The 23,498-nt window shown below is 65.5% G+C and overlaps 4 protein-coding genes across 5 annotated transcripts in view; 1 reads left to right on the top strand and 3 right to left on the bottom strand.

Annotated features, from left to right (window-relative positions):
* Positions 1–53: 53 nt before the first annotated feature.
* Positions 54–1,990, bottom strand: LOC101939161 (putative nuclease HARBI1). The gene is made up of 3 exons (XM_065570397.1): positions 1,855–1,990; positions 534–1,130; positions 54–472 (listed from the first exon to the last, which is right to left on the bottom strand). The coding sequence occupies exons 1-3, from the start codon at positions 1,988–1,990 to the stop codon at positions 54–56; spliced, it is 1,152 nt and encodes a 383-aa protein (XP_065426469.1).
* On the top strand, positions 1,665–12,282 carry MPDU1 (mannose-P-dolichol utilization defect 1). Its single transcript, XM_065569059.1, is given in 10 exon segments — positions 1,665–2,025; positions 2,027–2,090; positions 3,455–3,510; positions 3,616–3,625; positions 4,947–4,975; positions 4,977–5,080; positions 5,760–5,845; positions 5,944–6,062; positions 6,490–6,600; positions 6,824–12,282. Coding segments are annotated over 10 exon segments (735 nt in total). The 5' UTR covers positions 1,665–1,998; the 3' UTR covers positions 6,953–12,282.
* Positions 8,611–11,284, bottom strand: SOX15 (SRY-box transcription factor 15). Its single transcript, XM_005313716.5, is given in 3 exon segments — positions 8,611–8,840; positions 10,851–11,046; positions 11,048–11,284. Coding segments are annotated over 3 exon segments (618 nt in total). The 3' UTR covers positions 8,611–8,655.
* FXR2 (FMR1 autosomal homolog 2) overlaps positions 12,209–23,498 on the bottom strand; it is a 27,896-nt gene continuing 16,606 nt past the window's right edge. The window contains exons 3-17 of one of the 2 annotated variants that reach the window (XM_065569056.1): positions 18,816–18,909; positions 18,649–18,720; positions 18,117–18,265; positions 17,662–17,755; positions 17,208–17,324; positions 16,772–16,960; positions 16,570–16,648; positions 15,990–16,099; positions 15,788–15,874; positions 14,982–15,195; positions 14,595–14,774; positions 14,005–14,205; positions 13,709–13,804; positions 13,200–13,306; positions 12,209–13,088 (exon numbers count right to left, since the gene is read on the bottom strand). In XM_065569056.1, the coding sequence (XP_065425128.1) occupies positions 13,008–13,088; positions 13,200–13,306; positions 13,709–13,804; positions 14,005–14,205; positions 14,595–14,774; positions 14,982–15,195; positions 15,788–15,874; positions 15,990–16,099; positions 16,570–16,648; positions 16,772–16,960; positions 17,208–17,324; positions 17,662–17,755; positions 18,117–18,265; positions 18,649–18,720; positions 18,816–18,909 (1,870 nt within the window). In that variant the 3' untranslated portion in view covers positions 12,209–13,007. The remainder of the gene's footprint in view (positions 13,089–13,199; positions 13,307–13,708; positions 13,805–14,004; positions 14,206–14,594; positions 14,775–14,981; positions 15,196–15,787; positions 15,875–15,989; positions 16,100–16,569; positions 16,649–16,771; positions 16,961–17,207; positions 17,325–17,661; positions 17,756–18,116; positions 18,266–18,648; positions 18,721–18,815; positions 18,910–23,498) is intronic. The other variant, XM_065569057.1, reaches the window with a different exon arrangement.

The following is a 23,498-nucleotide window of genomic DNA, read 5'->3' as shown; positions in this document are numbered from 1 at the left end:
GGTGGGTTAGAGCAGGGAGGGGGCTGGGAGCCAGGACTCCTGGGTTCTATCCCTCAGTCCCGCAAGGTCAGAGCCAGCGCTTCACGGATCTCAGCCGCGGCGCCCTCCTCTCCCTCCCCGTCCTCGAAGGGCTCTTCCTCCTCCTCCTCCTCCTCTTCCTCCACCATCCAGCGGGGCTGGAAGACGTCGCCGTGCATCTCGCAGACGTTGTGGAGGGTGGAGCAGGCGGCGATCAGGGTGGGCAGGAAAGAGACGTCCGTATCGTTGCGTTTCTGCAGGCAGCGCCAGCGACCCCTGAGGCGCCCGAAGGCCACCCCCACCACGGTGCGGGCGGCAGCGGCGTACTCGTTAAACCGCCTCTGGGCCGGTGTGAGCTCCCCGGCCCGGTAAGGCCTCATCAGCCAGGGCAGGAGTGGGTAGGACGGGCCACCCAGAAGGTAGACGGGCACCTGTACGCCTCCCACGTCCCGGGCTGCCCCGGGGAAGAGCTCCCCCTGCTGGGCACGCTGGTAGAGCTCGGAGGCCCGGAGCACTTGGGGCGTCGGTCTGCCTCCCCGGGCAGCCGACGTTGACGTCCCAGAAGCAGCCGCGGGCGTCGACGGCAGCCTGCAGCACCACCGAGTGCCAGCCCCGGCGGTTGAAGTACCCAGCGGCGTTCTCGTTGGGGGCCCGGATGGGGATGTGCAGGGCCCCCAGCACGCCGGCCAGCTGCGGTGGGGCGGGGAAGCCAGCGGCCCGGGGCCCGGCGGGGGCGGCCACGTAAGCCGGGGTGAGGATGGCCACCACGGCCTCACAGACGTCGCGCAGGATCTTGCAGACGGTGGAGCGGGAGACGCCGAACTGCTGCTCCACGGCCCGGTACTCGGTGCATGCACCCAGGCGCCACAGGGTCATGGCCAGGCGGACCTCGGCGGGGATGGCCCGGCGCATGTTGGTGTCCCGCCGCTGGATGGCCCCTCGCAGGCGCCCGCAGAGGTAGTCGAAGGTGGCCGGGCCCAGGCGGAAGTTCTCGGCCCACTCGCCGGGCCCGAAGGCCTTGGCCCGCACCGTGTCCCCAGAAGGCCGAGCTCCGGGCCTTGCTCCACAGCCGCCGCTCCCGGGCCGGGGCGGGTGGCTTGGCGTGGTGGCGGCTGGGTAGGAGCGGTGAGGCCCGGCCGGGCGGGGGCCGGGGCCCGGACGCCGGGGTCCCCGCCAGCCAGAGCAGGGGCGAAGCGGCGCGGCCCCAGCGGGCCCGGGCCCGGCGGTGGGGCGGGCGCCCGGTGGCGGCGGGCGGCCTCCCGCAGGCGGCGGCCCGTTGCAGCCGCAGGTAGTAGAGGAGGGCAAAGGGCCACGGGCCCCCCGGCTCAGGGCAGGGAGCGGGCAAGATGGCGGAGCTGGGTGCGGCCATCTTGGGTTGGCCAAAGTTTGGTCAAGGCGGTGACGGAGTGGGGGGGAGGGGCGCTAGGGCGCATGCGCGGGAAGGGAAAGAAGGGGAGGGTTTGAGGAAAGAGCACATGCGCGGGGAGGAATGGGAGAGTGTTGAGGGGGGAACGGCGCATGCGCGAGGAGGACAGGGGACGGTGGAAGGGCTGGGCGCATGCGCGAGGAGGAAATGGGGGACGGTGGAAGGGCTGGGCGCATGCGCGAGGAGGAAATGGGGGACGGTGGAAGGGCTGGGCGCATGCGTGCCCCATCAGACACATGGGCGCATACTAGGCTTTGCCCGCGCTTCCCCCTTTGTCTCCCCCCTCCGTGTGCGCATGCGCCGCAGCGAGCGGGCGCGAAACAGGCGCCTGCCTACTGCGGAGGGGGGGAATCTGCGGGTGGGAGTGCGGGCGCGTGCGCACAAGGCGTGTAACTCAGGGAGGTTCCCGCGCGCGCGCACCGACTCCGGGGGCGGCTGGCGCGTGCGCAGTGAGTGGATCCGCGGGCGCCTCCGCGCCTGCGCCGTAGGAACACTGGCACCATGAAGGCGGAAGCGCCGCCAAAGCCGGTGTGGGAGTGTCGCCATTTTTCAAAATGGCGGCGGCGCTGCAGGGGCTGCTGGGTCCCGCACCTGCTGCCCGAGCGCTGCTACGACGAGCTTTTCCTCCGCTTCAACCTGCTGCACGGTGAGCGCGCGCCTCTCTCCCGCCCGGACCACACCCCCTGGTCGGCATGGCAAAGCAAGGCTGCAGCCCTCCGGCGCTCCATAGGTGCGGGGGCGGAAGGGCCGCGTGCCACCGCCATGTTGGTGCGGGGCGGAAGTACGACGTGGAGCCGCCATGTTGGTGCGGGGGCGGAAGTCTTGCTTGAGGCGTGCCGCCGCCATGCTCGTGAGGGGCGGAAGTGCCCCAGAAGTGGGGTTCCAGGGGGAAGGGTGACCCCAATTCTCAGACCGCTCCCCTGGGATGACACATCCGGCCACTGCCTCCCACTTAGGTGGGGGGACAATGGAGGCGCAGTGTGGGTTGTTTGGAGCAATTGGACAGGGGCGTGGGGGTAGGGTGGCTCGGGGAGCAGTGGGGGTTGGTTGGGGGTCGGTGGGGTAGGGGTGACGGGGGAGCAGTGGGGGTTGGTTGGGGGTCGGGGGGCTGGGGGAGCAGTGGGGGTTGGGTAGGGGACAATGGGGTAGAGGGTAGGGGTGGCTGGGGGAGCAGTGGGCTTGGTTGGGGGTCGGGGGGGCTGGGGGAGCAGTGGGGGTTGGTTGGGGGTCGGGGGGCTGGGGGAGCAGTGGGGGTTGGTTGGGGGTCGGTGGGGTAGGGAGGCTGGGGGAGCAGTGGGGGTTGGTTGGGGGTCGGGGGGCTGGGGGAGCAGTGGGGGTTGGGTAGGGGACAATGGGGTAGGGTGAGGGTGCCGGGGGAGCAGTGGGGGTTGGTTGGGCGGCGATGGGGTAGGGGGGGGGCTCAGTGGGGCAGGGCAGTAGCTACCATGGGGACCAAGGGGGAAATTGAGGGGGGGTGGGAGCCAGGCACTCCTAGGGGGCCGAGGCCTGGAGGGAAGGGGGCAAGCTGGGGGTGGGAAGGAGCTGGGGGGAGCCCAGCGCACAGGGAACCGGAGTCACCCCGAGACGTCAGGGGGTCGGGGGAGCCATAACGCAGAGGGCTGGGGGAGTGGGTGCAGGGATGCCCAGAGAAACACCTGACATGGGGGGCCCAGGGGAGCTGGCCCGTGGGGGGGAGGCAGGTTGTAGAGGAATGAGGGACGGGGACCGGTAGGAGGTCAGCATGGAGCGGGGTCCCGGGGATATCCAGGGGGGCAGTAGACGCTGGCTGGGGGCAGAGGGCGGCCATGGTGCTGCTGGGGAAGGGGCAAAGGGGGCAGGCGGCTAAGGACACCCCAAGAGGCCGAAGGGTTGCGGGGGCCGGTGAAATCCCCAGGTGGGGAGGATGTGAGGTTCCCGGGGGGCATAAACTCCACTGTGGAGGCCAAGGGTCGCTGGTGGCCTGACTTGGACGCCCCCCACCCCCCCTTCTCCCTCTCTGTTTTCATCCAGTTCCCTGCCTGAAGATCGTGATCAGCAAAGGGCTGGGACTCGCCATCGTCGCGGGGGTCGCTGATGGGTACGGACCCGGCTCCCTCTCTGGGCGGGGAATGGGGGCAGGGGGCCTGTCCTCTCTAGGGGGCGCTAGGCTCCCCCCCCCGGCCCCAGGGCAGGCACTGGCTGGCTCAGGGGGGCGGGGAATGGGGCAGGGGGCTGTCCCCTCTAGGGGGGCGCCGGCTCCCCCCCCGGCCCCAGGGCAGGGACTGGCTGGCTCAGGGGGGCGGGGAATGGGGCAGGGGGGCTGTCCCCTCTAGGGGGGCGCCGGCTCCCCCCCGGCCCCAGGGGCAGGGACTGGCTGGCTCGGGGGGGGCGGGGAATGGGGCAGGGGGCCTGGCCCCTCTGGGGGGGCATTGGCTCCCACCCGGCCCCAGGACGGGGACTGGCTGGCTCAGGGGGGGCGGGGAATGGGGCAGGGGCCTGTCCCCTCTGGGGGGCGCCGGGCTCCCCCCCAACCCCAGGGCGGGGATTGGCTGGCTCAGGGGGGAGCGGGGAATGGGGGCAGGGCCTGTCCCCTCTAGGGGGCACCGGCTCCCACCCGGCCCCAGGGCGGGGACTGGCTGGCTCAGGGGGGCGGGGAATGGGGCAGGGGCCTGGCCCCTCTAGGGGGTGCCGGCTCCCACCTGGCCCCAGGGCAGGGACTGGCTGGCTTAGGGGTGGGTGGGAGAATGGGGCAGGGGCCTGTCCCCTCTGGGGGCGCGCCGGCTCCCACCCGGCCCCAGGGCGGGGACTGGCTGGCTCAGGGGGGCGGAGAATGGGGCAGGGGCCTGTCCCCTCTAGGGGGCGCCGGCTCCCACCCGGCCCCAGGGCAGGGACTGGCTGGCTCAGGGGGGTGGGGAATGGGGCAGGGGCCTGTCCCCTCTAGGGGGGCGCTGGCTCCCACCCGGCCCCAGGGCGGGGACTGGCTGGCTCAGGGGGGGTGGGGGAATGGGCAGGGGCCTGTCCCCTCTAGGGGGCGCCGGCTCCCACCCGGCCCCAGGGCGGGGACTGGCTGGCTCAGGGGGGCGGGGAATGGGGGCAGGGGGCCTGTCCCCTCTAGGGGGCGCTGGCTCCCACCCGGCCCCAGAGGCGGGGACTGGCTGGCTCAGGGGGGGTGGGGGAATGGGGCAGGGGCCTGTCCCCCTCTAGGGGGGTGGCGGCTCCCACCCGGCCCCAGGGCGGGGACTGGCTGGCTCAGGGGGGCGGAGAATGGGGCAGGGGGCCTGTCCCCTCTAGGGGGGTGCCCGGCTCCCCCCCGTCCCCAGGGCAGGGACTGGCTGGCTCAGGGGGGCAGGGAATGGGGCAGGGGGCCTGTCCCCTCTAGGGGGCGCCGGCTCCCACCCGTCCCCCAGGGCAGGGACTGGCTGGCTCAGGGGGGGTGGGGAATGGGGCAGGGGCCTGTCCCCTCTAGGGGACGCTGGCTCCCACCTGGCCCCCTGCCGGATGTGCTCCCCGTCTCCCCGCGCAGTGAAGCTGCCCCAGGTGTTTAAAATCCTGGGGGGCGAGGAGCGCCGTGGGGCTCAGTCTCCAAGCCATCCTGCTGGAGCTGCTGGCCATCACCGGCACCATGGTCTACAGCCTTGCCAACGGCTTCCCCTTCAGGTGAGCCCTGCGCCGCAGCCGCACCCCGCGCCACCAGGGGGAGCCCCCGCCCCTGACAGGGAGCTGAACCCAAGCGGGGTCAGGCCAGGTCAAGCACTGGGGGTGGGAGAGCTCTGCTGGGAGCCGGACTCCTGGCTCTGGGAGGGGAGTGGGGGCTCGGTGGGTCAGAGCAGGGGGGGGCTGGGAGCCAGGACGCCTGGGCTCTCTCCTCGGCTCTGGGAGGGTCAGGCCAGGTCAGCACTGGGGTGGGAGAGCTCTGCTGGGAGCCGGACTCCTGGCTCTGGGAGGGGAGTGGGGGCTGGTGGGTCAGAGCAGGGGGGGCTGGGAGCCAGGACGCCTGGGCTCTCTCCTCGGCTCTGGGAGGGGAGTGGGGGCCGGTGGGTCAGAGCAGGGGGGGCTGGGAGCCAGGACTCCTGGGTTCTCTCCCCGGCTCTGGGAGGGGAGTGGGGGCGGGTGGGTCAGAGCAGGGGGGCTGGGAGCCAGGACTCCTGGGTTCTCTCCCCGGCTCTGGGAAGGGAATGGGGGCGGGTGGGTTAGAGCAGGGGGGCCTGGGAGCCAGGACTCCTGGGTTCTCTCCTCGGCTCTGGGACTCTATTGGGGCGCTGGGCAGGGGGCTGGCTGGCTCGGGGGGCAGGGTTTTTCGGGCGGACCAAACCCCGTGTTTTCCCCCCCCCCGCAGCGCTTGGGGCGAGGCGCTCTTCCTCATGCTGCAAACCGTCGCCATCGGCTTCCTGGCCCTGCACTTCGGGGGACGCACGGCACAGGGTGAGTGGGGCGCGGTTCCCATGCCAGGGCGGGGGGGAGCGGGTGGATCCCTGCAGGGGGGGGGAATTTAACCCTTTCCCGTCTCTCCCCCCGCCCAGGTGTCTCCTTCCTGGTGCTGTATTTCGCTCTGCTCTGCCTGCTGCTCTCCCCCCTGGCCCCTCGGCCTGTGGTCACCCTCCTGCAAGCCACCAACATGCCCGCCATCATCATCAGCAGGGTAAGGGGCCTGTCCCCTCTAGGGGGGGCGCCGGCTCCCCCCCGGCCCCGGGGCGGGGACTGGCTGGCTCAGGGGGGCGGGGAATGGGGCAGGGGCCTGTCCCCTCTAGGGGGCGCCGGCTCCCCCCCGGCCCCGGGGCGGGGACTGGCTGGCTCAGGGGGGCAGGGAATGGGGCAGGGGCCTGTCCCCTCTAGGGGGCGCCGGCTCCCACCCGCCCCTGCATGCAGGGGGTTGTGGCTCAGGGGGGCACACTAGTGGTGGGGGGCTGAGTGTATTTTGGGGGGGCAGCAGGATTCATGCCATAGTGGATGTGGACCAGCTCTTTCCCCCCGCCAAAGGGCTTGGGGGTCACAGGGCATAGGGGGGGGGGCAAATCTGTCCAAGCTACTGATCTGGGGGGTCTCGTCTCTCCCCCCCACTCCCCCAGCTACTCCAGGCGGCCACCAACTACCGCAACGGGCACACGGGGCAGCTGTCGGCCGTCACTGTCTTCCTGCTCCTCGGGGGCTCGCTGGCCCGGATCTTCACCTCCATCCAGGTAGCCGGGGGGCACAGGGCACTGGGGAGGGGGTGTTGCCTCCCACAATCCCTCTGAGCATGTACCCGTCATGATCCTGGGCACAGGGGATCCCTAGAGGGCACAGTCTGCGGGCCCCTGACCCCCGCCCTGGGGCGGGATGGGAGCTGGCGCTCCCTAGAGGGGACAGGCCCCCAGCCCCATTGCCCGCCCCCCTCACCCTCCTCCATCTGTCCCCCTCCAGGAGACGGGCGACCCCCTGATGGCTCTGACCTATGTCGTCTCCTCCGTCTGCAACGGCATCATTGCGGGCCAGCTCCTCTATTACTGGCACGTGCCGGCCGGCGCGGGGGCCGGGAAGAAGCGGGAATAGAGGGGACCCCCCCCCCGGAGTCTGACCGCGGCCTGCCCGGGGGTCCCCGTAGGGGGAGTGGGGGCTGCCCCCTGCCCCGCGCTGCCATCTGAGCCATATCGAGTGGGGGCAGGGCCCCCGTCTGGCAATACCGGTGCCCCCTAGAGGGGAACCCACTCAGCCTAGTCTGTCTCTTCCCCCCCCCCCCCCCCAGCTGGGCTCCGGCAGGGAGGGGGGAGCAGGTCTGTAAACCGCCCTCCCCTCCCCCCCCAGTGAGGTAATTAAACGCTGATTGGCCAGGGGCTCCCGGCTGTGCCCATCCTGCTCGGGGGGCGGGGCAGAATCTCTGGGACTCCCTGCTGTAGGGTGCGGAAGGTTGAATTCGGATGGGGGGAGCAGGCATGGAAACCCCCAGCCCCTCCTCCCCTGCCCCCTGGCAGCTAACGAGCTCGGTGCTAATCATGCCAATTAGTCACCGCCCTTCTGCCTCCCTGCCCCTCCCGGCGCTGGGATCCTGAACTGGGGGCAGGGCAAAGCCGAACTGGGCACAGAGGTGGGGTGGGGGCTGGTGGGTCAGAGCAGGGGGCTGGGAACCAGGACGCTTGGGTTCTCTCCCCGGCTCCGGGAGGGGAGTCGGGGCTGGTGGGTTAGAGCAGGGGGCTGGGAGCCAGGACTCCTGGGTTCTCTCCCCGGCTCCGGGAGGGGAGTCGGGGCTGGTGGGTTAGAGCAGGGAGGGCTGGGAGCCAGGACTCCTGGGTTCTCTCCCAGGGGCTGGGCTCATCCCATGGGCCCCCCCCCAGCAGGTTTCCCTATGTGATTCACCCCTTCATGTCAGAACAGGCGGGGGCCAGGCCCTTCCCTGGTTACCATGGCAACTGGGTGGGGTGACAAGGAAGGCACTGGTGTTGTAGCTAGGACAGAAGACCGTTACCTGGGCAACGGCCCCATCCCGTCCCACCCCCCCTCCCCTTCCCTGGCACATGCGGGGTTAACTCTTTAGCGCCTCTCTGAGTAGCTGGGACCGTTCCTGACCTGAGGGGCTGTGGGTGGGGGGCACCGGCAGAGCTGGGGGGGGACAGGGAGTCAGGGGCACGGGCCAAGCTGGGAGGGGCAGGGGCTGTGGGTCTGGAGTGAGGGGCATTTTCGTTTCCTCCTTTGTCATTCTCGCTCTCGGGGGTCAAACCCTGCAGCATTTGTTTTTTCGGCGGGGCGCGGTTTGATCTGTTTCCTGCCCCCCCCCCCCCCCCCGAACATCTCTCCTTTACCCCCTCCCCCCCAGTAACGCTCTGGGGTCAGGGCCATCTCTAGGAACCAGGTTTATTCTCTTTACAAGATACGTTGACAAACAGCATTAAGACGCCCCCCCCCCACCTTCTCTGGGGGCACAATCTCCACCTGCACCCCCTTTTTCAGTCCCCCCTGACTTTTCCAGGCCCCCCACCACTCCCTCCCCCCTTTCCAGCTCCAGTCCTAGGTGAATGGATTTGGGGGGGATGGCTGCCAGCGAAGAGTTAACAAAGGGGGTGATTTTAAAGTGGAGGGGGGAGAAGGGGCGCTGGGGGAGGGGAAGAGTCTGCACTCTGCCCCCACAGCCCCCCTGCTGGGGCTGGAGTCGCAGAAAGCTCCCCCCAGCGTTCCCCCAAACTTTGTTCCTCTTCGAGGGTTTTCTTCTTTCCGTATAAAAACCCAGCGTCCCCGCCCCCCTCGGTCCAGCCCGCCACGGGCTAGAGGGGCGTCAGCGGTGCCGGCCCGGGGGGCTCGTAGGGCAGCGGCGGGAAGCCCTCGCCCACGTCGCAGGCCTGCAGCCCGTAGGCAGCCATCATGTCGCGGAAATCGGGCGGCAGCACCCCCCGGCGGGTGGGGGGCAGGGTCTTGCTTGTAGGGCATCGGGGGGCCATAGGACAGGCCACTGTGGGGGGTGGGGGGGGAGAGAAGAGGGGTTAACCAGCTGGATAATTACAGTTGCAGAATGAGGAGAGAAGAGAACCCAGGAGTCCTGACTCCCAGCGCCCCCCTGCTCTAATCCACCAGCCCCCACTGCCCTCCCAGAGCCGGGGAGAGAACCCAGGAGTCCTGGCTCCCAGCGCCCCCTGCTCTAACCCACCAGCCCCTGCTCCCCTCCCAGAGCCGGGGAGAGAACCCAGGAGTCCTGGCTCCCAGCCCCCCCTGCTCTAACCCACCAGCCCCCACTCCCCTCCCAGAGCTGGGGAGAGAACCCAGGAGCCCTGGCTCCCAGCCCCCCTGCTCTAACCACCAGCCCCCACTGCCCTCCCAGAGCCGGGTAGAGAACCCAGGAGCCCTGGCTCCCAGCCCCCCTGCTCTAATCCACTAGCCCCCACTCCCCTCCCAGAGCCGGGGAGAGAACCCAGGAGCCCTGGCTCCCAGCCCCCCTGCTCTAATCCACTAGCCCCCACTGCCCTCCCAGAGCCGGGGAGAGAACCCAGGAGTCCTGGCTCCCAGCCCCCCCTGCTCTAACCCACCAGCCCCCGCTCCCCTCCCAGAGCTGGGGAGAGAACCCAGGAGTCCTGGCTCCCAGCCCCCCTGCTCTAACCACCAGCCCCTGCTCCCCTCCCAGAGCCGGGGAGAGAACCCAGGAGTCCTGGCTCACAGCCCCCCTCCTCTAACCCACCAGCCCCCACTCCCCTCCCAGAGCCAGGGAGAGAACCCAGGAGTCCTGGCTCCCAGCCCCCCCTGCTCTAACTCACCAGCCCCCACTCCCCTCCCAGAGCCGGGGAGAGAACCCAGGAGTCCTGGCTCCCAGCCCCCCTGCTCCAACCACCAGCCCCCACTCCCCTCTGAGAGGGCTGGGAGCCTGGACCCCTGGGTTCTCTGCGAGCTCTGGACAATGTTATTTGGGGGGGGGGGGGAACCGCCCTGCAGCTGCAGGAAGAGGTCTCCCCCCCCCCCCAGGGCTGGGTGAGCCAGGGCCGCATTCCGCAGCTGGCCTGTTAATCCGGTTCTGGGTGTGAGCAGCTCCCCCGTGGCCTGCCCCAACCTGCCCACTCCCTCCCGCAGGCGGGCAGGAACCCATGGGTCCTGGCACCCACCTTCCCCTCCAGAGAACCCCGGAGTCCTGGGCGCTTGCTGGCCTCCCCTTCTCCGTCAGTGGGCGATGGAGTGGTTAGAGCAGGGGATGCTGGGAGTCAGGATTCCTGGGTTCTGTGACTCGTGCCTCGGTTTCCCCTCCCCTGGGCACTGGCTCCTGCACCCAGACACCCCTGCGGTGAGGAGCCAACTCAGGGATTGGATGAGGCCTGGCCGGGTCATGACCCTTTGCTCAGGGCACGGTGAATACCAGCCACAGGGCGGGTGCTGCCTGGCACCCAACCCCACCCTGCTCCTGGCCAGGACCCAAAGCCCTAGGGCCCTGGGCGGGGTGGGCATATCCTGGCACACCAGGGAGCCAGGACTGCTGGGTTCTCTCCCCGGCTCTGGGAGGGGAGTGGGGGCTGGTGGTTAGAGCAGGGGGAGCTGGGAGCCAGGACTCCTGGGTTCACATACCAAAGGACTGGTGCCCCATCATGCCCTCAGCAGCTGGCACTGACTCACCTGGTTAACAACAGTTAACATGCAAATTCTGGGGCTGGTGCCCGCTTGGTCCCAACCAGCACCTGAACCTGGTGTTTGTTCCCCCCCTGTGCCTAGCACTGAGATGCGCCCACCTCTGGGGTGGGGCGGCTGGTTACCCGGGGACCCCTCACCCAATGCTGAGATGCAGCCACCTCTGGGGTTGGTTATACACAGACCCCTCAGCCGGCCCTAATTTCAACCATGCCCGGCCTGGGGAAAGAGGGAATGTAGCAGCCCCCCCGCCCCTTGCTAATCCCCCCCATTTCCCCAGTAAGGGGGCACCGTTGGGGGTCTCCCATACACCCGAGGGGACGGGGGAGCAGGGACAGGAAGCGCGGGCGGGACCCACCTGTACCCTCCGGCTGCGTTCCCGTATCCCGCGGCAGCCGGGCACGGTGGGTAGCGGGCCGGCTGGTAGCCCAGGGGCTCGCCGTAGCCCCAGGCCCGGGTGGCAGGCAGCTGGGGTGGCGGGCGGCCCCCCGGCGGCGGCTCCTTGGCGGGGGCCCGGCCCTGCGCCGGGGTCGGTACTTGTAGTCAGGATAGTCCCCGCATGTGCCGGGCCCGGAGCCGCTTGGCTTCCTCCACGAACGGGCGTTTCTCCGCCTCGGGCAGGCGGCGCCAGGCGGCCCCCAGGCGCTTGGAGATCTCCGAGTTGTGCATCTTGGGGTGCTCCTGTGCCAGGCGCCGGCGCTGCCCGCTGGACCACACCATGAAGGCGTTCATGGGCCGCTTCACCTTGTCCGGGGGGTCGCCCCCCGCCGCCGCGCCCTGCCCCTCGGCCATGCCCGGCCCCGTCTGAGCCCGCCCGCACCTGGGCAGCCAGATATAGCAGGGCTGGGACCACGCCCACCGGGGGGTGGGGCCTCCCTGCCAGGACCCATGGGCCCGCCCCCCCCACCAGGCTCCTCCCCACACATGTCCTGGCTCCCACCCCCGTCCCAGAGCCGGGGAGAGAACCCAGGAGTCCTGGCTCCCAGCCCCCCCTGCTCTGAACCACCATCTCCCACTCCCCTCCCAGCGCTGGGGAGAGAACCCAGGAGTCCGGCTCTACGACAGGGGGGCAGAACCCCACCCCGCTCAGCCGTGAATATTCCCTCCCTCCCCACAGGTCCCTGCCTAGTACGTCATCTCCCCCCTGTGGCCAGTCCTAGGAATTACACCTGCTCCTGCTTGGGGCCCCCCCACCAAGTAACACATTAGGCCCCCACCACCCAGAGACAGGTCAGTGGCCCCCCCCCCCGGGCTCTCACTGAGCTCATCCTCCGACCCCTTTCCCCCCCCCCCCCCCCCCCAGTGCATGGGTCCACCAGGCCCCCAGCGCTGGAGGGGAACATGCCGTGGGAAGGAACCAGTCAGCTTCCCCCCCCCCAGCGGGCAGAACCATCAGCCCCCCAGCTCTTGGGGGGGGGGAGGGGGAGAAATGTGCCTTGGGAAGGAACCAGCCAGCTTGCTTCCCTCCCGCCCCCACCCAATCCAACCGGCTAATGAGGAAAGGAAGCCAAATTGGGGACTGGGGTTTAATGACGGGGGGGGAATTAGGGCGTGAATCCATGACCCCTCCGCAGCGAGTGAAGGGTGTGGAGCCGATGTCGGTTCTTTTCGGTGGCTTTATTGAAGATTGCGGGGGGGGGGGGGGGTCTGTGGGGGGTGATTTCTGCCCCCCCGCCACGTTTCCGGGGGGTGCAGGGAGGGGAAGACACAGCAGCGTTTGCGTACGAGTTTGGTTCTTTATTCTCTTTTAAATACTGTACAGTGAAAAATAAATAATGTCTCAACCGTCACAGCTCGATTTTGCCCCCCCTTCCTGGCAAAGTGACACTGGTGGGGGGGCCACGCGGCTCTACCCTCTCCGCCCCCCCAGTCTGCCACAGTGTACCCAAAAAAAAAAAAAAAAGAAAAATACCTGCTGTGTTTGTATTGCCTAGAAACAAAAATCCCCCCCGCGCTCCCCACCCCGTGGTACCTTCTGATGTTTTTTTTAAGGGGGAGGGAAATAAACAGCGCGGCAGCCGCCCCCCCGCTCCATCTTTACCGAAATCCTTGCGTGAGCGAACTAGGCGGAAGGGAAAATGACCGAAAAAAAGGAAGGGAAGCGACGCGCGTTCAGAAGGCACAAAAAAATCCTCGCTCTGGTTTCAACCCGCGGCCGGATTGCGGTTCCTGGCTCGAACGGAGTCGTCAAAAACGGACACACAATTAGGAGATAATTAATTTGTTTTTTTACTGTCGAGGCCCCTTGCCTGGGGGAGGGGGGGGAGGAGGGGGAGCCGCGCCCCTTGCCCCAGCAAGAATCCGGTTGCCTGTCTCTTGATTGGTCGGCGCCTAACGAGCCGTAAGAGCTTGGCTATCTTTGGCAAGCTTCCGACAAGCACTAGAGGAATTATCGATCGTTGAATAAATGGTTCGTTAACAAGAGGTCGGTGGGCGTGTTTAACGATGACGCAAGCAGGGCGGAGTAGGGTCAGTTAGGCAGGAAGCAGTGGGCGCAGCTCTCCTGGCGCGGCGCTTACGACAGCCCGTTCACCATGGCGGCCGGCTCCTCGCCGTTCTCCGACGGGCCGTTGGCCACCTTGCCGGTTGGCTCTGCCTGCAGGGAGGAGGGAGAAGGTCGCAAGAGGGGCTTGGAATAAGCCCCGCCCCAAGCTGGCTCCGCCCAGCCACCGCCGGCTCCACCCGCCGCTGCCGGCTCCACCCCTACCTTTTGTCTCGGTATGTCGTCTTCGGTGGATTTTTCCCGGGGCTCCTTCTGCGGGGGCCGCTGGCGGCTCTGGGACTCGGCCCGGGAGATGTAATCGGCCACGGTCACTGGAGGGGAGGGAGCGGGCGCTGGGTTGGGGACAGCTGCCAATCCCCACTCCCGCCCGCCCCCCTGACGCGCGCACAGCAAGGACAGAACGCCAATGGGGGAGAGGGGGAGGGGTGAGAGACAGACCCAGGAGTCCTGCGAGCCCAAAGTGGGGTGATGCTGGCCACCGGGCTAAACCAGAGCAGCCTCTGGGCTGCTCTAACGCATGGGAGTTCTGGCCACACCCCCGATCTGTCCCGGAAATGGGGCCCCGCTGCCAACACCCGGCGCAGGGAGGGGTCCCAGGGCAGCTCCTGCCCCACCATTCACACCCCACACGGCGGCATTCAGGGCTGTAGCAGAAGCGAGAGCTAAGCCCAGAGCGCCAGGATCCCCTGCCCGGCCCCGCTGGACCCCCGTACCTGGCTGCCGGTCCCGGCTGATGGAGCCGTCCATGCGGTTGCCACGGTTACGGCGGCGACGGCTCCGGTTGCGTCTCTGAGGCTTCGATTCATCCTCTGGGAAAGCAGGGAGCAGAGATGGAGATGAACCCAGGTGTCCTGCCTCCTGCCCCCCCCCCCACTCCCCTCCCAGAGCTGGAGCGAGAACCCAGGCGTCCGGGTTCCCAGCCCCCCTGCTCTGACCCGCCAGCCCCCAACTCCCCTCCCAGAGCCAGGGAGAGAACCCAGGAGTCCTGGCTCCCAGCCCCCCTGCTCACCCATGCCGTTCTCGTTGACAGACATGTTGTCGGACTCGGCAGCGCCGTCCATCATGGTGGCGTCGTCGTCGGTGCGGCGGCGGCGGGAGCGGCGGCGACGGTTGCTGACGGGCTGCGACTCGCTGCCATCGGTGTCAGCCGTCTGGTCGGTCTCCGTGTTGTCAAGCAGGCTGTAGGGGTTGCTGTCCGGGTCCTTGAGCACTGGGGGGGAGGGGGCGGACTTCAGCACGGAGTAAACACTGGGCACAGAGAACCCAGGAGTCCAGGATCCCAGCCCCACCCCCGACTGGACTCCCCTTCATTCTGAGTCAGGACGCTGGAACATGGCATCTGGTTATACATCACTGAGATGCGGCCACCTCTGGGGCAGGGCAGTTGGTTACCCAGGGACCCCTCACCTGGCGCTGGGATGCAGCCACCTCTGGGACGAGGCGGCTGGTTACACGGGGACCAGTTGCCCGGCGCTGAGATGCAGCCACCTCTGGGGCAGGGCACAGGAGCTGGTTACACAGGGATCCCTGAGCTGGCGCCAAGATGCAGCCACCTCTGGGGCGGGGCACAGCCGCTATTTAACAGCAACACCTGATCACCTGAACTGATGGAGGAGCTGTTGTACTTGCTGCCTCCGCCCCCTCGGGGGGCCGGGGTGGGACCCCGCCCTCGGCCCAACCCCGGGCGCCTCCGGCTGTCCTCGGGGCGCGGGTCTCGCTCGCCGTCGTCCCTCTTCTCCGACTCGGTCTCTGAAGCGTTGGACAGGTCTGAGTTGGTACCTGGCAGGGCAGAGCAGGGGGGCGCGTGAGCCGCCGTTGGTGGGGGCTGGTCTGTACTGGGGGGGATCCCCAAAGCTGTAGGAGGGGCAGGAGACACAATACCCCGGGGAAGCGTTGCTGAAATGCAGCCACCTATGGCCCGTCAGTCAACCCGCCCCCGCCGTGAAGAAGGGGACATTTTGGCCAAGGCGCCGTGGGGCCAGTTACCGTAGCCGGAGTTGGGCCCCCGGCGCCCGCGGCCTCGCCCGCCGTAGCTGCCCCCGTACGTCCGGGTGCCGTGGAGGGAGGAGGAGGTGCTGTCGTCGGTGGTGTAGCCGCCCCGCTCCTTGTCGGCCCGGCTGGAGAGGGGGCGGAAGCCCATGCCGATCTGCCGCAGCTGCTCGTCGATCTGCAGCCGCTCCAGCCGCAGCTGCTCCACCTCCTGGGGAATGGGAAGAACGGCGCGGGGTGAGACGGGGAACCCAGTAACTTCGCGCCCAGGCAAGGGGAACCAATTAATGACTGCACCTGTACAGGGCTGGCAGGGGGAACCAATTAGTGACTGCATTGCAAGGGGGGACCAATTAGCAAGGACACCCATGCTGTCTTGGGGCAGGGAACCAATTAATGGCTGCACCCAGCAGGGGGAACCAATTAGTGACTGCACCCCAGAGCAGGGATACTAATTAGCAGTTGTTGGGGGGATGGAAGGAGGGAGGTCAAAAGTGAGGCCTCAGAACAGGAAGGGGAAACAAAAGCAAATTGCGCACACACAGCCGGGGGTGGGGGGAGGACCAATAAGCAAATGCACCCGCCTGTGCGGGAAACCAGGAAAGTACAGGAAACAGAGGAACCGATTAACGGTCACACCCACGAGACACCCACATCGACGCTGATTCTCAGGCGTGTGCCCCTCCCCTTTTGCTGTCGATGGCCCCCCAGTGTTCGCACGCCACCGCTGCGGAGCAAGCGAGCCGGTTCCAAGACTGTTCCGGCGGCTGCTGCAGGCCCGTTCTCGGCAGAGCCGGATTTACCTGGAGGTAAGCGAGGTGATATTCCAGGAGCGCCTGCGCGTTGCTGATGTTCTCCCGCGTGCCGACGAAGATGAACGGGACCATTCCCTAGGAGAGAGGAGATTCGGTCACGGCACGGCCGTCCCCCGTGTGCCCCCCAACCCACCAGCGGCCACCCCCACCCCGCCGGCAGCCACCTCCACCCCGATCCGCCCCCACTTACCTCCTCTCGGGGATTTTTCTTGTCATTGTCCCCTTCCACCCGCACCCGCACCACTCCCGACTTGTCCACGATCTCCTGGATCACTTTGCCGTTTTTGCCGATCACTTTGCCTGGTGGGGCGAGCGGAGAGATGAGCCCCACAGAAACCCCGGCTCCCAAAGCAACAGAGTCCCCCCCCCCACTTTGACCAGACACACACCCACAACAGCCCACCCCGCTCCCCGGGCTTTTCCCAACCCCCCGACTTTCGAGGGACCCGTTTAACAACAGACCCAGAGAACATTATTTTTAGCATGTTCACGACTCCTCACGGGTGCCCTGACCGCCGGTGCGACGCCAGCTTTCGTTACGGGACATTGTGTTGGTGAACGGACTCCACTGCACATTGGTGCCCTCTGCCGGTTGGCACCCCAAGCTTCTTGGGGCACACGTGGTCACTCTCATTCGTAGCCCACTTCCCTTTGAGGCGCCCGCGCCAGCACGGTGCCATGGTTACGTGTCCAGGTCCCCATCACCAGGAAAGTGAATGCCGGGCCCCCGGAAGGTCACTACAGAGCACGGTCGCCGTCGTGACACCTACCGACCAGGTTTCTCGGGACTTGAACAGAGTCTTCAGAGAACTCCAGGTAGCTCCGGGCCTGCTTGCACGCTTCCGGAGTCTGCGGGGAGGAGACAACGGTCAAATAACAGAGCCGGGGAGAGAACCCAGGAGTCCTGGCTGCCAGCCCCCCCCAATCTCCTGGAGCCGGGGATAGAACCCAGGAGCCCCGGCCAGCCCTCACCTCCCCGTAGATGCGGAAGGTGCAGGTCTCCTCGTCCAGCTCGATGGCGGTGACGCCTGGCACCTTCCGGGCCTGCTGGATGTTGGCCCCGTGGGTGCCGATGGCTAGCCCCATCAGGTCTTCGCGGACCGTGAACTCCTCCTGGAACGCCGAGGCCAGCTGCTTACTCGTCTGGGGAGAGAAAGAGCGCTGGGACGCAGAGCGGGGAGTCAATGGACCGGCCGGGGGGGGCTCCAGTGGCATGTGACCCCGCCCCGCCCCCCCATGGAGCCCAGGTCAGGTGACCAGCTGGGCAATCACCGGAGAAGCCCTGGGCGAGCCGTGTACAGCCGCCTATTTCCCGCCCCGCAGCGCCCGTCTGGCAAGAAAGCCGGAGGCGCCTCCCCCGCCCCCCTCCCCGGGCGTGGGCCGTCGCCCGGACGCCTGGGTTCCTCACCTCCAAGTGTTTGTTGGCTTCCTCGTTCCGCGACATCAGCATGAGCTTGGTGCGGATGCTGCGCAGGTGCATGTCCCCCAGCAGCGACGCCCGCTTTACTGTGGATTCATTCGTCGACTGGGAAGGGGGGAGGAAGACGAGCGGTGTCGGAGATCGGCAAGGTAGCCCCCACCTCCCGAAGTACCAGGCCAGCAGGAATCTTGGGGGGCTAGCCAGCCGCAGTGACCGGGCGAGACCTGCCCAGACGGTCGCAGCAGGACCGAGAAGCCCCCCGACCACACCCGAGGGTCCCCGCCAATTCCCCCCGACCCCAAGAACGGCGTGGGGCAAGGCAAGCCAGGCGGGCAGCTGGAAAGAGGCTCCTCCGAACCAGCCTGGAGCGTCGGGTCCACCCCGCCGCGGCCGATCTCCAATGAGCGCCCCCCAACCCGCTGCCCTCCGCCGCCTCGCTCACCAGGATGAAGAGCTCGCTGCTGGCCACGCTCAGGAAGATGCAGTTGGCCCCCACCGCCTTCTTGAATTCTTTATGCACGTTTTCGTTGGAGCACCTGAGCGGAGAGAGGACAGGGTGAGCGGAGCAGAGACGAGGGGCAGCGGGAGCCCCCCAAAATGACCTGTCCGGTCTGTGGCAAAGCTGGGAATAGCACCCAGATCTCCAGAGTCCAGAACTGGATTGGCCAGCGGTTAGGGGACTTTCCTTTACAGTAGAATAATGTCAGTCAGTTTCCCCACACAGCCAAGCCCCAAGTTAGAGCAGCCGCTGGGCTAGAGACTGGGCAGACCACAGCGCCTGGTCTCTGGCTCCTTCCCCATAGAGGAAAAGCCACGCTAGCAACTTTTCTTTTGTCCAAGCCCGCGTAGCGCTTCCCCCCCCACCGCCCCGCGCGCCAGGATCCCCGCCTCGCTCACGCTTCCTTGAGGTCCTCCGGCACAGCGATGGTGTATTTGAAGAAGCTGGATTTGGTGGCCACTTTGTTGGGGTTGACGGGCCGGAGCCGCTCCAGCGTGACGATTTCGTTGTAGGTGGCATCGCAAGCTGCGTATTCGATGACGTAAAACTGGGGGGGGGGGGGGAGGAGAGATCGGGTGAGAGCCGGGGATTTGGGGTGGGGAGGAGAGAGCTGACCGCAGGCCCCGAGAGGGGCTGTGCCATTCAGACATAGCCGGGTGGGGGAGAGACGGGACAACCGTGCTCAACGCTTCGTTTTCAGATGGAATTAGCCTGTGGACCTCACTGCCACTGGTAGGAGCCGGAGGGGGGCCATGCTGCTGCTTCTGGGAGCGGCCCCCGACCCTGCTCCCCGGCTGGAGCAGGGCAAGCCCCAGACCCGAGCTCGAGGGCCGGTGTAAAACGGCAGGCCCGTGAAGCGCAAAGGATTCTGGGATAGATGCAAGCGATCGGAGATGGGGGGGAGGAGCAGAAAAATCCTCAGAAACTTACATCTCCTTTCATCATCCGGACCCTCGCCAGCCACCAGCCGCACGGCTCGTGTTCATTGGCTCGGGAATAAACCTAGAGAGACAGGTCAATATAGTCAGCGGGGGAGCCAGTGAGGATAGCAGGCTCACAGAGGCACCCCTCTGCCCCCCAAAAAGCACACCCCCTACCTCCACTTCGTCCCCTTCGGTAATCTCTTTATTGTAGTCCGCGGGCGGGGGGAGCCGGACGTCGCCGAAGGGGATCTGCCGCTCCGGCTGCCAGCTGTTAGGAGACATGAGACCGAGATTGCATTCGCCTGTAGGTGGCACCGCAGACTGGGACTAAGACAGGACACGCTGAAGAGACAGCACCAGGCCCCGGGCACCCACACGGCCGGAGACGGTCCCTGCCTGGGGAGAGTTTACCATCTATGCAGACAAAGGAAGGATTGTTCCCCCTTCTGGAAAGCGGGAAGAAGACTCCAGAGTGCTTTATAACTGGCCTTTCCGCCCTCGTCCCCGCAATTTTGGGATTGTCGTCTATGTCAAGCATAAGCGCTTTCTGATCTGTGTTCGTACAGCCTGCGACAATCTGACAACCGCCACGCGGCCACGAGATGTACTTTGCAACAGAAAGAGGGCACCGAACGCGGGGTGGGGAGAAACTTTCCCTTCGGCTAAACCCAGCTTAACTTCCTGCCGCTTCGGATCTCCGCCCGAGGAGGGATTTTCACCTCGCTGTTTGTTTTAATGATTCATGTATGTGCGTTTGCAATTAGCTGCTCCCAGTGCGGACTCGAGACGCCAGTACCCAATGCAGCCCAGGGCTTTTTGCGACTCAGTTGGTGTATTTCAGATGGAGAGGAAGCAGACACGCTGAACACCACCATGTAGCTTAAGCACAAGACATTTCAGCTTCTCGCTAGTCTGACTCAGGGCTGGTGCTGTCTACACGCATTTGTAAACCCCCCGCACCTCCCCCCGGGTTAGGAACTGTCCCAACCCGGGGCTCCAGCGTCTACACTGCGTTATGTGGGCCCCCGTCCAACCACCGATATCCCAAAACATGGCCGCTCTAGCCCATTGTTCATGGTGCAGGGTGAGAAGACTTAGAATCATAGAAGATCAGGGTTGGAAGGGACCTCAGGAGGTATCTAGTCCAACCCTCTGCTCAAAGCAGGACCAACCCCAACTAAATCATCCCAGCCAGGGCTTTGTCAAGTCTGACCTTAAAAACCTCTAAGGATGGAGATTCCACCACCTCTCTAGGTAACCCATTCCAGTGCTTCACCACCCTCCTAGTGAAATAGTGTTTCCTAATATCCAACCTAGACCACCCCCACTGCAACCTGAGACCATTGCTCCTTGTTCTGTCATCTGCCACCACTGAGAACAGTCGAGCTCCATCCTCTTTGGATCCCCCTTCAGGTATTTGAAGGCTGCTATCAAATCCCCCCTCATTCTTCTCTTCTGGAGACTAAACAATCCCAGTTCCCTCAGTCTCTCCTCATAAGTCATGTGCCCCAGCCCCCTGATCATTTTCGTTGCCCTCCGCTGGACTCTCTCCAATTTGTCCACATCCCTTCGGTAATGCGGGGCCCACAACTGGACACAATACTCCAGATGTGGCCCCACCGGTGCCGAACAGAGGGGAATAATCACGTCCCTCGATCTGCTGGCAATGCTAATGCAGCCCAACATGCCGTTGGCCTTCTTGGCAACGAGGGCACACTGCTGACTCATATCCAGCTTCTCGTCCACTGTAACCCCCAGGTCCTTTTCTGCAGAACTGCCGCTTAGCCAGTCAGTCCCCAGCCTGTAGCAGTGAATGGGATTCTTCCGTCCTAAGTGCAGGACTCTGCACTTGTCCTTGTTGAACATCATCCAATTTCTTTTGGCCCAATCCTCCAATTTGTCTAGGTTACTCTGGACCATATCCCTACCCTCCAGCATATCTACCTCTCCCCCCAGTTTAGTGTCATCCGCGAACTTGCTGAGGGTGCAATTAATCCCATCATCCATTAATAAAGATGTTGAACAAAACCGGCCCCAGGAAAGTCGGCTTGCGGGATGTTTTTGGTGGACTCCCAGCGTGAGGTTGCATCTGCACTGCCAAGCAATAGAATCACAGACTATCAGGGCTGGAAGGGACCTCAGAAGGTCTCTAGTCCAACCCCCTGCTCAAAGCAGGGCCAACCCCCAGACAGATTTTTGCCCCAGATCCCTAAATGGCCCCCTCAAGGATTGAACTCACCACCCTGGGTTTAGCAGGCCAATGCTCAAACCACTGAGCTATCCCTCCCCCCAATACTTGAACCCTGGGCCCCCCGGTCAGAGCGATGCGCGTGTGTGTTTGGGATTTGGAAACCAGACGTGAACAGCTGTCGGGAGGCGGGGAAGCTACAGCTGTCTCAGCAGGGAAATTCACCTGCTCAGCAACGCGGCTCGAAACCCCATAAGGACACCGCAGCCAACCGAGGTATTTGAGGAACGGAGTGCACTCGACACTCAGTGGACTGCTCGGATCTATGCGGCTCATCCCACCCAGCTTAGACAGAATCACAGCCAAGAAGCAGAGGGAGTCGGCGTAGCATTTGACCCGGGTGTCCAGCAGGCTCTAGGAACTGGTGACAGTGCTGTAATCTCACCATCTAGGTGCGAGCAGGCTAATGACCCTGGGATTTGCATGGTTAATTACACTACCGTCCTAACTACGGACAGCTGAGCTATCGCGGAGCAGCAGGCTGGCTGCAGAGTGCTGAAGCGCCGGCCGCTGCTCTAGCTGGCAGTCCTCCAGCGTTACTAGTTTTCACCGGTCGAGCCGAAATAGAGCCCCCGAGCGAACACGATGCCCTGAAATCAGCCAGGCAAGCGCAGAAATGCAAGGAAAACCGGCACCTGCTCAACTAGGTTCAATCCAACAGGCAGCGCCTCCAAGCTTTAAAATGTGGAAAGGTCGATTGCCTGCGATCAGCTGTCGAACGAGAGAAATCCACTCAGAAGCCGTGTAGGGACCGGGGTCTTTTACTTACACATCGGCTAAGAGAGACAGCAAGGGCCTGTAGCTGCTTTTAAAGCGGTTTGTTTGTGGCGTAAGTTGATTTAAACCCCGTTTCGCCTGTTACTGGTTCAGAAACATTTCCAGTTCCCCGGTTAAAGAGCCACACGCCAGGCAAAGTAGATCGAAACAGAGCAATTGGACTCCTGTTTAAACCCCAATCTCCCCTGCACAGTTTGGGGCAGAGAATATTCTTTGCTTCCTGCCCTACCCCCTTCCACCCCAGAGGTGGCCGCATCGCAGTGCTGGCTGAACAGATGGCACACCCCAGAGGTGGCAGCCTCTCAGGGTTGGCCTGTCTGCCATGCCATCTGCATTCTCAGCTACCTACCAAGCTGCGTTTAAGGGCTCTGATATTCCTGCACGCAGACGGCCGGGTTTTAAAAACCGGGCCGTCTGCCTTTCCTTTCCCACTGTGCACCGAGAGGTCTGCCAACAAACACGCTCCTAATGACGCTGCTTCCTCCTAGTCACTGATGTCGGGAGACACAAACGCTCAACTAACATCACCGAAGGAACCCGGACGGTCGGAAAGAGAAACATTTCACAGGGGAGCAGCTCGGTACCTGTAGAGACAGCGCTTAGCACAATGCGGCCCTGAGATCTCAGCCCTAGCATCAATCCACACAATCCCGCCACGCGGTAGAGTGACAGCTGCCAATCTAGAGGCATTCCCGGGGGCGGGCGGCTGGCTTATTAAGAGTGAGTCAGTTTCATTCGCATGCCACAAACAGCAGGAACTAAATTTGGAAAAGCGGCAGCCTGCTAGTTATGCTGGGCCTCATGGCCCCGTGTCAGATACCTTGAGTGCAGCAGCTTTATTTAGGGCTCTGAAGCGGGGACTGTGGCATCCCTGCATTTCCACCCTGCACCGGCTCCAGCGGGGTCGGCTGAGGTGCCCATCGGCCCTACAGCCGCACGCTAACAACCCTCCTACCGCGGAACAGCGTAGGGTTGACATTTACAATCCACTCGCTTGCACCAGGGCCACGGAACCGAAAGCAACAGCTTGCCCGCAGCGGCGCGCCGAAGTTCCGCGCACGCCGGTCCCGCTAACGATCTTAATAGACGATTGGATACCTCCAGCCTGCCGTTGAGGGGAAGTGGCAGGAGGCATCACGCCCTCTTTTTAATTTTCGAGAAACCCTCACACCCCCCACCTCTCCTTTACCATCACCCAACCGCCCCTGATCCTTGTCCCCTGACTGCCCCCTCCTGGGACCCCACCCCCTATCCAACCCCCCTTGCTCCTTGTCCCCTGACCATCCCCCTCCCGGGATCCCCCGGGACCCCACTCCCTACTCCCTGTCTCCTGACTGCCCCGACCCCTATCCACAGCCCCCCCCCCCCCCCCCCCGGACTCCCACGCCTATCCAACCCCCTCTTCTCCCTGTCCCCTGACCACCCCCTCCTGGGACCCCACCCCCTATCCAAACCTCCCCTCCTTGTCCCCTGACCAGCCCCCTCCCGAGATCCCCCGGGACCCCACCCCCTATCCAAGCCCCCCTGCTCCCTGTCTCCTGACTGCCCCAACCCCTATCCACACCCCCACCCCGACAGGCCCCCCCGGGACTCCCACGCCTATCCAATCCCCCCACTCTGTCTCCTCCCCGCCCCCTCAGAACCTACGCCCCATCCAACCGCTCCCTGTCCCCTGACTGCCCCCCGGGGACCTCCTGCCCCTTATCCAACCCCCACTCTGCCCACCTCCCTACCAGGCCGCTCAGAGCGTCAGGACTGGCTTATTGGAAAGCTTGGGAGGTGGGCAAGCACAAGCTGTGCTGCCCGTGCACCGGCGTAGCTGCAGGGGAGGG

This window comes from Chrysemys picta, chromosome 16 (genome assembly GCF_011386835.1).
Source record: "Chrysemys picta bellii isolate R12L10 chromosome 16, ASM1138683v2, whole genome shotgun sequence".
NCBI lineage: Eukaryota > Metazoa > Chordata > Testudines > Emydidae > Chrysemys > Chrysemys picta.
This window is presented reverse-complemented; position numbering and strand designations above follow the sequence as displayed.

Excerpts from the sequence above, each read along its gene's own strand:
- LOC101939161 (XM_065570397.1), bottom strand. The coding sequence starts at position 1,990 with ATGGCGACACTCCCACACCGGCTTTGGCGGCGCTTCCGCCTTCATGGT. Across the intron at positions 1,131-1,854 it reads CCCGGAGTCGGTGCGCGCGC|CCGCCACCACGCCAAGCCAC; the intron begins GCGGGAACCTCC and ends GCTCCTACCCAG. Across the intron at positions 473-533 it reads GAGGCAGACCGACGCCCCAA|CCCGGGACGTGGGAGGCGTA; the intron begins GTGCTCCGGGCC and ends TCCCCGGGGCAG.